Raw genomic sequence first — 14,701 nt, forward strand, 5'->3', positions numbered from 1 at the left:
ATTCTAGAGCATATGCTTTTAACCACAGGGGTATAAACCTTTCAGTAAATAGGTCTTAAAGATATGAATCAAGTAACCACAGTCTTGTTTACTGAGATTCAAAACTCAGTAAATGCCAAGGTGCCACTTAATGCATTAAGAGGGATACATCGTTTCATTGTTTGAATTTCTTACACCGAACATACACCATTTTTGCAAAGAAATAAAAAAGAGATGATGCAATTTCAATATAAATGTTGAAAATACTAGTTAATCAAGCAGGTAGTAAAATTCTAGAATTAGTTACCCAGGGAGGTTGGAATAAATATAAATAGTTTGAAGAAAGGTTTAGTACCTACAATAGATATATTCCTCTTATAGATACCTATAATAGCAACATATTCTTAGGGAAAGTGGATTTTTGAACTAGGTAGGAAAGGACAGAGTGTTCAGGAAAGGGAGAATCTGCGTGGAAAATAGAGGCACATCTGAGTGGTGCATGAAGTCACTCGCCTAGTTGGGTGGCATGTAACCGAGTTAATTAACTTGAAAACAATTTGGGATTGCAGTGCTTTCTCTATTCAACAGACTATCCTGGGAAGACGTGATGAGCCTTCGTAAATAACATCTGGGTAGGAAACGCTTTAGAGATCATTATCCCCACCTTTAACAATTTCACATCATGGATCCTCTGTGCATATGGAAAATAGCTGTTTCTTTAGGAAAACTAAAAGCACTTCTGGGGTCACCTAGGAATTTAAATGCTCTTTCGCATGAAGTTTGACTTCTGTTCTAAGAGCTCATGAAAACATTGCTGCTCCTAGCTGTACCCTGCACTTTTGGAATGAACTCCAACCTAGAAAACAACGTATGAATGGACCCAAGGTACTTATTTGAATGATACAAGGATACAATCCTTAGTTAACTATGACTATGAATACCTTGGCTTCCCTTCATGTTAAAATTTACAGATGAGACCATTAAAATCCCACTCCCTGAATAGGAGTTAACCATTTATTTCTAGAAAATGTGAATCTAGTGTAGTTTCTTTTGCATCCGTACATGGGTAAGATGTTCAAAAGAAGAGAATGGGGGCATGCATCTTAAGGGTGTAGTGGAGAAAACTAAATTCGATGCCTGGCCACTTCCCTGAAGACTAGGATAATGTACTGGTGGCTTATACAAATACCAGATTTCTTACCGGCTCTTTTTTTCCCCTGTAACCTCATCTTTTCAAAGGAAAGGAACCAGATCTCAGCTCCCTTAAGAAACCTAATCATTTTTCTGCTTCGGATAAATTAATATTAGCAGAGATAATTTAGTAGGATGCCTGAAAAGGCTATTTTCAATTTGACCATTATCAAAGCTAAAACCAAGGGTTAAGACTTTTTTTCCCGGTCAATTATCTTTTCTATCTTGCCACCTCCCAGGGGTGAAGGAAGCACTTTCCTGTCAAGTACAGAAAGATTATTTCCTGGTTGTTCCTGATTGTGTGGTTTATAAATATGCCTACATTTGTAAGGAATACATTACACTGTACTTGACATTGATTGAGTACTGTGTCAAATCCTGGCTTAGAAGTGAAAGAATTGGAGTGGGCCCAGACGAAAATAATGACCATAATTAAAAGTTTGGAAAATGAGACGGAGGACAAAAATTGTATAAAGGTAATCTGAAGGCTCTTGGATGCCTTCTTTATATTCTAATTTTTTTTCAGCTTTGAGGAAGCTCAAGTATGTCAGAAAATGTTTATCATCAATCAAGGGGTCATCAAAATTTAAGAGTATATGCAAGTCCCAGGGATTTCTGAACCCAATTCAAAAAAATGGAAGGACTCTCTATAGAGATCCTTTCAAACAAGGCTACATCACTCCCCACTTCTTTCCCATAATTCATTCAGCAAACATTCTTTGAATGCCTACCATATGTGACAGGCAATATTCTAGGCATGGACAGAAATCTTTGTTCTCTTGGAACTTACGTTCCAATGGGGGAAGAGAGACAGTGAACAATAATAACACAACAAACATAATAAACAGGTAAATTATAGAATATTTCAGAAGGTGATATTAAAAAAAAAAAGAAAGAAAGAAATAGAGCAGGCTAAGGGGACCAGGAATGGGAAGACTGCAAGTTTAAAAGGGGTGTCCAGGATAGGCATCTTTGAGCAAATGAGAGTTAGCAAAATTGATGCAGCTAGAAAGTAGAATCCTGACAGGGCTGAGGGCATTTACCTTGTGATACGCAGCTTACAACGCTGTGCCAATCAGACAAGGGGCACTGGAGGAGTTGGTGCAGAGTTTGGAAAAATGGATGAATTCCGTCTTAGCCATATTCAGTTTGAAGTGCCGCAGGATAGAAATAAGCGATTAGCAGGTCTGGAAATGCAGGTCTGGAGCCAAAGAGAGACGTTTGAGATTGAGATGTCACTTTGGAATTACTGTGTTACCGCTTGCGGTGGGAATGAAGAGGTGAGCTCGCCATAGGAGAGCAGAGTGGAAAGAAGGGGAGACTCTCACTAATGAATGTGTACATTTTAGGGGATGGAGACAAAGACAAATCGAGAAAGGAGAGTACACTTTTTTTCTGATCAGAGATAGAGGTGGGCTGGCGTTGTGCGCGTCCTTTTATTCCTCCCCTTTCATTTCTCCCTAAGGTAAACTGCCTCTCTTCAGGACAAAACCCTTCCGCGCGGCACCACACCCCTTGGGGCGCGAGTCTTTCTTCAAGACCTTTTGAAGGTAAGGAGAAGGGAACTAACTTTTACGGAGCATCCCACGCGTGCCACGTGTTTGGGGTTCCAAATACCGGGTTGTTCTCCTCTACACCCCACCCGCCTCTTCGCTTTCACACCCTTGCCTCCTTCAGCAGTGTTGGCTCCCAGAGGGCTGAAGCACTGTACCCGCCAGCAGAAAACAAAGGACCCAGCGGGACGGAAAAGCAAAGCAAACAAACAAACCCCCCTGCGAGGAGTAGAGACCCAGCGCCGCCGGCCTTGAACCTCCGCCTCCAGCCCTCCCGGTGCCTCGCCCCTCGGCCCCGCCCGCGCCTCTCGCGGGCCCCGCCCCTTGCTCCGCGGCCCGCGCTCATTCGCTGGCGCCCTTCCGCTCCGCTTCCCCATTGATCCGCTTTCGCCTCCTTCGGTACGCTCTCCGTTTAGCTCCGCCCCTCACGGAGAGACCGTGCACGCAGGCTCGGCTCATGGTCACTCGCGGACCTTATTCCGTGTCGCTTTCCCCTTCTTCCCGGCATTCCTGCTTCCGCTCTCTCACGGCTCTTTGGTTTTTCCACCTCTGGGGCACTTCGCGCCCAGGGGTTCGGTGACGTCATCTCTCTGCGCTGCGCGGACACCCGCCAGTGGAAGAAGGAACCGCTCGCCGCCCTTCGCCTCTTTTGTTGGGCTGCTGCTTCTCCGGAATCATGGCGCCGTCACTGTGGAAGGGGCTGGTGGGCGTCGGCCTCTTTGCCCTAGCCCACGCGGCCTTTTCCGCTGCGCAGCGTAAGTGCTGGGGGAACCGCGACCGCTCCTGTGTGGGACTCCGGGGGTGGTGTGTGGGAGCGCCCTGAGGGAGTGTCGGACCGAGTGTCCCAGGAATGGTCATTTGAGCCCTTAGAGTTGGGTGGTGACTCCGAGAAGCGGCGCGGGGCTTCCTGGTGGAAGGCTCGGAGTCTGAGTTTGAGGAGATGGGCACCTGAGATGGCAGCAGGGGTGGAAGGGGAAGAGGGTGTCTGGGAGAGGGCTCTGAGCTGGCTGCAGGGTGGGCAAAGAGGGAGTCTGTGTCAGGCTGCAGGGTGGCCAGAGAGGGAGTAGGTCCGGGAATCCGGGACAGGTGATGTCAGATCCAGCGTGGGACTGAGCAGGCAAAGTGTCAGATTGAGGACCTCGATGCTCATGGTCCCATGACAACTAGGTGGACAACATCTTGGGCACTTCTGGGCTGTCCAGGCAGAGATTGAGAAGTTAAGTGACCGTTTGCCTCATGGGGGCATTGTGATACAGGAGAAAGAGCACTGGACTGGGAGTCTGGAGGGCTGGTTCTGAAAAACTTGCTTTACCGCTAAATCTGTGTGACCTTGGGCAAGTCATGTCCCTTCTCTGAGCCTTCATTGAGGTGGATTTTAATTCTTGCTTTTTCTATGTCACAGAGTCACTGGGAAGTTTAAAAGAAAAAAGTAAAAGTACTTTAGCATACACATACAATTGTATCATCAAGAAGAAACTTGGAGTCTAGCAGAGGAGGTAGTGCCGTCTTGAGACAGCTGATCTGTTTTGTGGTCTTCCTTCTCTACTAGACCAGGGGTCAGCAAACTGGCCTGTGGGCCAAATGCAGACTCTCTTCTGTTTTTGTAGTGAGCTAAGAATGTTTTCATATTTTAATTTGTCGGGGAAAAAAAGCAAAAGAATATCATTTTATGATCCATGACAATTATATAAAATCCAAGTTTCAGTGTCCATCAATGAAGTTTTCCTGGCAGATAGTCACACCCATTCGTTTAGGTATTGTCTGGCTGCTTTCCAAGTGGGGAGTTGAGTAGTTGACACAGAGACGGTATGGCCTGCAAAGCCCAAAATATTTGTTATCTGACTTTTTACGGGAAAAGTTTGCTAACCTTTGTCCCAGCCTATAGAGCCCACGAGGGCACCCCTTTTTGTTCATTGCTGCGATCCTTGTGCCTAGCACAATGTTCCCCACAGTAGGTACTCAGTAAATTTGTTGAATGAAGGAAGTGAATTCAAAGTTGAACTTTATTCATTTGCTAGATTACTTTCCATCTTCAGGAATAAAGTAGAAAATGAAATGTGAATTCCTCCAAAGCTTTAATTTTTTTTTTCAAGATAAAACCTTTTGTTTGTTATATAGAATTAAAATGATCCAGTTATTTTAACTACTTTTTACAAACATGTATTGACATTTGTCTGGTGGAAACTCAGCTTTATTTTTTAAATACATTTTTATTTTGAAATTTTACAGAAAAGTTGCAAAGATAGTAGAGTTACTGTATACCCCCACCCAGTTTCCTGCATTGATAACACTTTCTATTACCACGGTATATTGTCACAACTAAGAAACTGACATTGGTATAATACTACTAACTAAAGTCTAACCTTTATTTGGGTTTTACCAGTTTTTCCAATAAGGTCTTCTATTCCAGGGATCAAGCAGGGTATCACATTACATTTGGTTGTCATGTTTCCCCGGTCTTCTCTATTCTGTGACAGTTTCTCCAAAGCTCCAGTCTTAAATGATAACAATAATAATAGCTAACGTTTATTAAATGCTTACTATGTGCCAGGCACTGAACTAAACGCTTTACATGTATTATCTAATTCAGTCCTACCAAAAGCCCTGTGAGGTAGCTATTGTTGTTGTTACCGCTCTTGAAAGATGAAGTTGAGACACGCAGTTTGTGCAAGCTGGGAAACTTGCACAAACTGACAGCGATGATGGTGGGGCCAGGATTCAAAGACAAGCAGTTTGACTCTAGAGCCTGTGTGCTACACTGCTTTATGAAATTCAGTTTTGTGTAAGTGGTCGAAATTGCGCTGTGCTTAGGTGCCAGAGGTACAGTGATGCCCCAAGGGAGTTCAAAGTCAAGTGGAATCAGTAAAGAACCACAATAAAGTGATACAGATGCTATGCTAAGAGTATGTCAGGATGCGTGGAGACAGGCCGGGGATGGGAGGTGGGAGACGAGGGGGTTAAGGGAATATCTTAGAGCCTTGCTGCTCAAGGGTGTTCAACGGACCAGCCTCCAGGGAATCGCCTGGGAGCTTGTTAGAAATGCAGAAACTCAGGCCCCGCCCCAGAGTTTATTGAATCCTAATCTGCATTTTAATAAGATCCCCAGGTGATCTGTCTGCACATTCGTTTGAGAAGCACTACCCTAGAGATCAGGATACTGTGGAGTACTGCGTCATTTTCTACAGTTGGCTTCAGCTGTAAAATTTTACAGTACTCGAGCAAGGAGATCTCTAAAGTCCAACCCCTTCGTTTTACAGATGAGGAAATGCCTGGTTAGAGGTAGTGTTAGAGTCAGGTTAGGCTGCATGCAAAGAAGAAAGCTGGCTAGGAATTGAACGGACAAATAGGAAGTTAGCCAAACCTGTTTTTGGTATTGGATTGATGTTTCTTTTACACCGGTCCTTATGTTAAACCTGTAAGATAAAACTTCAGAAATGTCTCTAAACACATTTTCTTTTAAGAGTCACTGCATGTTCACTCACAGCAATTTGGGTTTTTAAGTCCACAGCACATTGTTAAGTAGGGATTGTGCCAGGTTTTTCTAGAATTAGGATTTTGTGTTTTTGTGTCTCCGGTGAGATGAGAATGCCTTGTGGCATTTGTCACTGCAGTGGGACCTCTTTATAATGCTCATGTTGCAAAAGGACTAATAGTTACCTTTGAAGCTAATTGTGTCCTGTCAGACCGTAGCAGCAGATAGCAAGCACACTGTTGTACTGTGGCACGCGCACCTCTGCTGGGATGAACTTTGTTAGGGCGGAATGGCTACCATGTATCTACTGTAATCTTCACACTATCCCCATTTTACTGTTGCAGACACTTAGCAGAAAGATACTGTATTTCTTTGATTCTAAGACACACTCCCCCTCCCACTCCTACATTTTAACACTCTGAAATTGAGATACATGTTACAGTGCATGAAGATGGCTTAAGGTTTGATGAGATAAAGTCAGTGACAGTAAGTGGAGGAGCTGGTTTTATGATCCAGGCTTATCAGCTTCCAAATCCTGGTCCTTTTCTTTCATACCTTGCTGCTTCCTGAGGCTAAGGCAGCAGCAGAATTAGGACTTAATCAGAGAGGCAGAAATTGACGTTCTGGAATTTCTCCTATCCCACCACTGCCCCAACATAGTCTCTCAGGAAAAAAACATGTCCATGCCAGTATTACTTTATCCATACTATGTGATGGCGGTGCTATTTCAGAGTTGAGATTTTCTGTAGGATTATCCGTTTTTAAATAATTGTGATTTCTTTGACCAGTTAGTGAAAGAAACTTGTTAGTTTCAGAGGATTCTAGTTTTCCCATAGTACCGAAAGAAAAAAAAACATGTTTAGATATTTCTTCCTCATACTTGCTCACCTTTCACTCTTACCGTGTTTTATAAGGTGACAAAGCAGGTCATAATGAAAGTAAAATAGTTCAAGATCAGGCTGACTGCCTTAGAAGATAGAGGTTTTTGAGGAATCCGGGATTAGCATTACTTTATGTAGCATATAAGTCAGCCGCTTCTTTGGTATATTGATTTGCTTGCATTTTAAGAAAGAAAAATGGGCTACAATTTCCTTAATGGTATGCTTCTGGTTTATAGATCGTTCTTATATGCGATTAACAGAAAAGGAAGATGAATCACTGCCAATAGATGTAAGTTGGTCATTTATATTCCATTAAAATATATTTTAAAAATTAGCCACATAGCTTATAATAATTTTTTACAGGTTCTTGTTCTCTTAAAATTTTCCAGACATGAAGTAACATCTGTTCACTACTTTACTCTTTGTCACTCATTGTGAAACCCAAAGATTTGGAAACAAAAGATTTCTCTGTTTGGTTTCTAGAACTGTAGTTTAAGTAGTCGTTCTAGAAGTTGCTCTGTTCATAGTCTGAGATGGACTTAAGTTGATTACTTGACTTTATTTCTTGGCAAAGTTCCTTTTTATGTAAAGTCTAAGAACAAGCAAAACTAAACATTGTTTAGGGACATATATGTAGGTGGCAAAAGTAAAGAAAAACAAGGAAGTGTTTTTTTTTTTTAAGCTGAAATGATATGTGAACTTCACTCACCATTTTTTTTTTTATCTTTAATGGATTTTAAATGACAAGATAGTAACTTCTTTGTAACAGAATCAAGCAGTAAGCGTAAAAAGTAAAACTGACCCCATACAATAAAAAAGACAAGTGACCTCACTGCTCAGCAGTTCTGCTGCTACTCCCACCAGTTTGGAGTATGTCAGTAGTTCAGCTCTCCTCCTGTGCATAAACAGCATTCTTTGTTTACATTATGTATAGTTTTACCTAATCAAAACAGTTTTTCTTTTAAAAAGTTATTATCTATGTGTATATATGTATAGTTTTATAATTAGCCTTTTATTACTTAACATTATTTATCTTGACGTAACTTCATGATAACTCATAGATTTGCCACATTCTTGTTAATGGTGCCTATGATTGCATTGTATGAAATAGGTCTTGGTTCACTGGTGGCAGGAATGTGTAAGCTGGTATAACATGTGACATTAGTTTTAATTCAGAAAGTTAGAGTAATAGCTTGTGGCTAATTTTGACTTTAGTTGTCTGTAATGAAAGTTATGATAGATGGGACTATTAAGCCACTCTCCTATCACCTTTGCTTTGCTTTGTGGTAGATTACCCCTCCCCCAATACCACACACATATTCATTTATATCTACTTAAAATGGCTTGCTTCTGTTTACAAACTGGGAAGTCTGAAAAATGCAGAAAAATCACAATCAAGAAAATCAAATGTGCCTGTAATCCCAGGTTGGTTAATATCAAACATTGCAAGTTTTTGCTTGCACAACCTCTTTGGAAAACGTTTTGGTATTACCTAGTGAAGTTGAATGTGTGTATACTCTCCCCCAGTGATTCTACTCCCATGTGCCAGGGGACCTACTGCAGGATATCTCTATAGGCATTGTGAAAGTAACACACAGGAAACAGCCCACATAGCCATCAGCAGTGGAATGAATAAATTGTGGTATTTTCATATAATGAAATATAAAATACAAAGAAAATGAATGGCTCTAAGGATATACTACAACAGGGATGAATCTCACAAAAAAAGTTCAAAGATGGGAAAAAGTAAGCAATATACTTTTTAGAGGTACATACATATCTGGTAAAATTATAAAGAAAAGCCTTAAAGAATTGATTAATATACAATTCAGTACAATAGTTAACTATAGTTAACTATCGTTAACTTTGAGGGGGTTGGTGAAGGAAATAATTGGAGAGGGACACGTGGGACTTGAAAGGGACTGGTAGTTTTATTTCTTAAGCTGGGTGGTGGGTCCAGGGGTATTCTTCTTTATACTCTATGATATTTAACAATAATACATTAACAAATTCTTAGTTGCTCTTGGAAGCAGGTAATAGTTGGTAACTGAGTTCTGAATGGCTCAGTACCTGTTGGCTATTTGAGCAAAACCTAGAAGTATTTTTGCAGCTGCTCCACAGAATTTGTAGAAGATTTTATTGTGTCTGAGTTCAAATTATTTAAAGTGAGAATTGACTCCTTGATAGGATCTGGGAGAAATACGTGTCAGAGGCTAAAAAGAGATGGAGGGAAAATTATAAATTTTTATGATAACATTTGTATGTTATTTGATAATCTCAATCTTTATACTCACAGATAGTTCTTCAGACACTTCTGGCCTTTGCAGTTACCTGTTATGGTATAGTTCATATTGCAGGAGAGTTTAAAGACATGGATGCCACTTCAGAACTAAAAAATAAGTAAGTCCTTCCCTTTTCATAGGCACTTCGTTTCATAGGGGTTTTGCTTCATTTACATAATTTAAAATGTATGTTTTCTGGTACATAAAAGTTGATTTTGTTTTTACATTTTGATGATGCAGTTTGTGTGAATAATGAGGTCAAAATATTGAGGCAGTGTTTGATATGATAGAAAAATGGAAGTTGAATGACAGATTATTGACATTAGACTCAGATGTCATGTTATATTTGCCTAAAATTATTTATTGGTTCGATGGGTGGAAGGGGATAGACAAATAGGAAGATATTCCCTCAGAAATGTTTTCCTTTCATCTTTTCTTTTTTCCTTCCCTCCCCTCCCACCCCCCTCCCTTCCATTTTTTCCTCTTTTTATCCTCATGTCCCAGCTTAGTCTTTGGAAGAATAGGGGTTTTTGGTCCGTTTCCTCTATCACTTGAGCCTAGACTGTGACCTAAACTGCTCTTTGGCCTTTTCCCATTCTTGGATTACAGTATATTTGTTATTCTGCTTTCTCTTTTCTCCTGTGCTGCTTCTAAGCTATTTTCTTGAGCTTGGCTTGCTTGTCTTTTCCATATTGCTTACTTTCATAAAGTTATCCTTTAGCTTTGTTCAATTCCATCTCTGGACTTTACCTACCTTCTTGAGCCTGGAAATTTTAACCCTTTACAATGTGTCCTCAGAAGGGTTCACAATAAACATTTATTTGTTAGAAGAAACTCACCCCCTTGTTACTTTTACTTTTCAATTTACATTTTAAATAGTCACATGTCAGGCTTCCTGTTTTATGTAGGAGTATGCTTGGAATTTTAGGTGGGCTGACTTTGAGATTTGAGTTTTATCAAGGCAGAGTTGTCTTTGTTCAGGAAAATAATGTTTAATCAAACCAGTACTAAAAGCCGTACACTTAGGTGTTTGTGAACTTTTTTCGACTACACATATCTCATTGGGAAAGAAGAAAGGATACTCTACTATTACCACCCACTATAGTTCTTACAAAGAGTCTACCAAGAATCACAGGCAAAGGGCCAGGAAAGAAAGAAGTAAAACAGAATGGCATTAAGTAGGTGGTAGCAAAATATATAAATTTAGTAGGTGGTAGCAAAATATATGAGTTTGGACAACAGTAGGTACAGAAGGGCCAAAGGAGTTTTTTTGTTGTGTTTGAAAGATTCTTGGAAACAGATCTATGAAATGATCATATTGCTTGAATAGTGAGGGCCAAATGAGAACAATCAAAGGTACAATCTATGTACTGGTTTTTTAAAAGACTATTTGGCATGGGCTAGCTAGTTTTAAGATATATAGAAGTGATTAAAGCTGAGCGATTATTTGTGCTATAGTCATAGGCATCTTGGAAGGAGTGGCTGAAAGAAAGATTTGAGAGCTTTATGTTGCTTTTCCAGGTTTCTTATTTTCCTTGTACAGGAAAAAAAAAATCACGAGACACAATATGATTGCCATGTATAGCCTGATCTCATGGATTTAAACTTAGTTAAGAGTATAACCCATAGCAAATTCATAATTCATTAGAAGCCTGCTTGTTTTCAAATAGGCTTTTGTACAGGTGTATCTAAAGTGGATACTTTGTTTTTTTCTTTTAAGGACATTTGACACATTAAGGAATCACCCATCATTTTATGTATTTAACCATCGTGGTCGAGTACTGTTCCGGCCTTCGGATACAACAAACTCTTCAAATGAAGATGCATTGTCCTCGAACACATCATTGAAGTTACGAAAACTTGAATCACTGCGTCGTTAAGATTTTTACAAATTATAATAATAGGACAGGACACAGAGCTGGAATATTGGAGTTTGGGGTATAAAACACTCCCCCCATCATCAGTATTTATATTATATTGATCTTTCAGACCTAATTAAAAAAAGTCTGTGGCCCTTGTTTGTACACTGTTAATCAGATCGTTAATGGAGTATAAGTTATATGTGAAATGAGTCTTTGATCTTTCATAGAGAGAATTCTTTTTTCCATTTAAAACAAATTCATATCATTTGTAAAAGTCACTGTTTTGAACACATTACTTTGAAAAATGTTGATGATTTTGTAATTATTTATTTTCTTAGATTTCTTTTCTTTTGCACTTGAGTTTTTAGGATCCTTTTGGAAATAATGTGACTACTGCATTTTGCAGCATGAATGAAAGTTAAAAAGTCTTCGGTTCTTAACAACAAACGGACTTCTCTAAAGAGACCAAAATGGTGGCTTATCAGTTTTTCTTACGACCCCTAAAAAGTGGCTCTGCTTCAGCAGATGCTTGCCAGTTTTTAATTTCTCATGACTTCTTGCCCCACCCCACTCCCATATACCTCCTAACATCGACTGTCTTGTTTCATCACTTCTCTGGGGTTCTGTGTGCAGTGAGCAATTCTTGTGTCAGAAATTCTTTGTCATAAATATATTTAACAAATTCAACTTGCTGTAAAGCTACTTGTGTTCTCTTCACTTCTCTGTCAGAAATTTCCCCAGTTGGTTATGTAGTTAAAGAATAGTTGAAGATAGACCAAAAGACCGTTCATGATTTCATGAATTATCCTGCCTGTGTAGAAAAATAGTAATCACTGAAGAAAACTGATTACTCGTCATCAGCCAGTTTAACTTATTCAAAGTCTCTGTTATTTTATTGCTTACTAAACTAGCAAATTAGTAAAACTAAAGGAAACTTCTCATCAAAGGTAGGCTTCAAAGGCATTGGGACAAATATGTTTTAAATATTTGGAACTAATATCTTCAATGAAAAACAATTAAAGTCATTTAAGAAACTGTTTTATAGCTTCGGATTCGTTAGCAGGCTTAGAGTTTTTCCATCTTTGTTGGATGCTGCCGAAGTTGAGGATGAGGGGACAGAGTAGACTTTTTTTTAGAAACAGTAATTTTGGGTTTAGGGGATTTGGCTAGCCCTTTGATCTGCAGGGAGCTTAATATTTCTTTGTAAAGGAGGTTGCTTTTGTTGAACTGTACAGGTATGAAAACATTGCTTTCTTTGAATTGTATAGGTGCAAAGGGAATAACTATGCAGACTTGAAAAGCAACACGCTTTCGGCAAGAGTCATAAGAGGCCCTTCTGCTGGATGGCATTTTTCCCATTAGAAATGGACTTCAGCTCTTCTATTCTGCCTGGTAACACACAGCCCCAAAGCACGAGACTCTTTTGTCATTGAGCTTTTACTGTTGTTTAGTTTTGTTTTGCCAACCCAATATATCAATGGAACACTGACTCTGCTCTCTAAGGAGAACAAAGTTAGAAATCTGCTGATAGCCCAAGATAATTTAGAAATGAGTTAAAAATGGAATTCAGGGGTTAATGTGATAATTAAATCAAAATATTGTATGAGAAACAAGCTCTTTCCATCAGGCTGGCCTGCCATTTCCTCAGGTGTGACTTGATTCGAAAGAGCCTTTTCTCTTTGGGGGCTGCCTTCCTTTTTTATTATTTACATACCTTCAATGCAGCCATTTAAAGGGTACAGTTCAATGTTTTGTCATATATTCGCAAAGTTGTACAACCACTACCACAATGCATTTTAGGACATTTCTATCACCCCCAGAAGAAACCCTGTACCCTTTAGTGGGCGCCTCTCATATCCCCCTGCCCCAGTGCCTCCCAGCCCCGGGCAACCACTAATGTACTTTCTGCCTCTCTAGATTCGCCTATTCTGGTCCTTTAATATGAATGGATTCTCACAATGTCTGGTCTTTAGTGACTGGCTTCCCAAGTATAGTTTTGTTCGATGTGGAGTGAGAACTTCTCCCCTTGAGAACTGTGATCGCTGTGAAAGGAAGTGGTTGGTCAAATCAGTAGATGTGGAGTAGGGAGGGCCAGGCACTTACCACGTTTCTTTGTCAATCTTAGGCTGAATGGCTTTTCCTCATAACCAAGCACTCGTGATATACTACTATTTATAATATTTTGGCTAGTCTCTAGAATGGATATTGAAATCTTTGCCTGCCCAGTCAGGAAAGTCCCAGTAAAAATGATGCCCCATAGTTTGGCAGAGAATTGACATAGTTTTCAGGTGCATCTAACTTTGCTAGCAGCTTGTATACCTCGGGCCAGGTGAGCTTCCCAAATTTCTTCTTCAATTTCCTCCAGTGAATTTCTGTTTTCTTTTTCCAGTATGTACCATAGGAATAGAGGTGATTTGGGTGCATCGTAACAGTGCTATAAGGATTAAATTCAGAATTTTATTTATAATACTTTGAGACAGTCCATGACTACCTAGGGTAGTCCAAAAAAAATGTAGTGATGTAAGCTAGTTAAGCCTGCAGTTGATTGTGATTTTAGTGACATTCAGAAGTGTGCACTATTGAAGGCTCTCTAGAACATAGGAAGAGACTTCTGAATAACTAGGGAACCAGCCAAATGCTATGGGCTAATGGCCCAGCCACAGAAAATGCAGATCGGCGGATTGGAGACCATGATGCTCTGTAACTCCCTAATGATTGTTTCCAAAGCACTGTGGCTTATTTTTGAGTGGCATGACAGCAGCTTCCTGGTTGTATGTGGCCTGTTTCCATGATGTATTGAGTAGTGTTGTTTGTTGTGAACATCGATGCCTGTAACACCAAGCTAAACACCTTCTTTTGGATATGTTTCCTCTCTTTAAATGGCCTTGCCCTGTCCAATAAATAAATGATTGTCTCACCCTGTTTTTGGTAGTGGTTTTTGTTTTTGTTTTTGTTTTTTAAATCTCATTCTCTTCTCTGTCCCCAGAAAAATGTAAGAGATAATTTTATGACTGTATTTTTTTTTCCAACTGTGATGCTGTTCTACTAAATTCAATGGATACTTTACTTTTTATTGTACATGTAAAGTCGAATTGCAATTTTATGTTTTTTTTAGAGTCGAAATAGAATGTGTAATCTCATTTATATTTCTAAATTATCAAAGGACCTTTGGGGTATAAGAATTTCAGTCCTTGAGTAGCAGTGTCCCATCATTCCATCACAAATTTGTTATAACTTTAGACTTAACGGGAAATCATTATGATTAAAAGCATCAGGGGGCAAATCCAGAGTCTGATGAAAACCCAAGGGGCAGTTCTGGTTTGTAAAACTTGGCACTTATCCAAATCAAGTATTCTTTAAAAAGGGAAAAATAAAGATGATATATGCATGTGGCAAAAACAAAAAAATCAGACGGTACAGAAAGGCATGTCATTAAAACTTGTCCCCTTCCCTCCTGTGCCTAATGCCTCTCTCCAAAGGG

General features: G+C 39.8%; 1 protein-coding gene across 2 annotated transcripts; it reads left to right on the forward strand.

Moving 5' to 3' along the window:
• Positions 1–3,152: 3,152 nt before the first annotated feature.
• Positions 3,153–14,142, forward strand: MMGT1 (membrane magnesium transporter 1). Of its 2 annotated transcripts, XR_013444778.1 has the most exons (5): positions 3,153–3,478; positions 7,313–7,365; positions 9,373–9,476; positions 11,079–11,296; positions 12,489–14,142. XR_013444778.1 is itself a non-coding variant. In XM_036098310.2 (4 exons), the coding sequence occupies exons 1-4, from the start codon at positions 3,400–3,402 to the stop codon at positions 11,236–11,238; spliced, it is 396 nt and encodes a 131-aa protein (XP_035954203.1). In that variant the 5' UTR covers positions 3,153–3,399; the 3' UTR covers positions 11,239–14,142. The 2 variants fall into 2 exon arrangements, 1 of the variants encoding a protein (XP_035954203.1); XM_036098310.2 differs by having other exon boundaries at positions 11,079–14,142.
• The last annotated feature ends 559 nt before the right edge of the window (positions 14,143–14,701 follow it).

Source organism: Halichoerus grypus, chromosome X (assembly GCF_964656455.1).
Source record: "Halichoerus grypus chromosome X, mHalGry1.hap1.1, whole genome shotgun sequence".
Lineage (NCBI taxonomy): Eukaryota > Metazoa > Chordata > Mammalia > Carnivora > Phocidae > Halichoerus > Halichoerus grypus.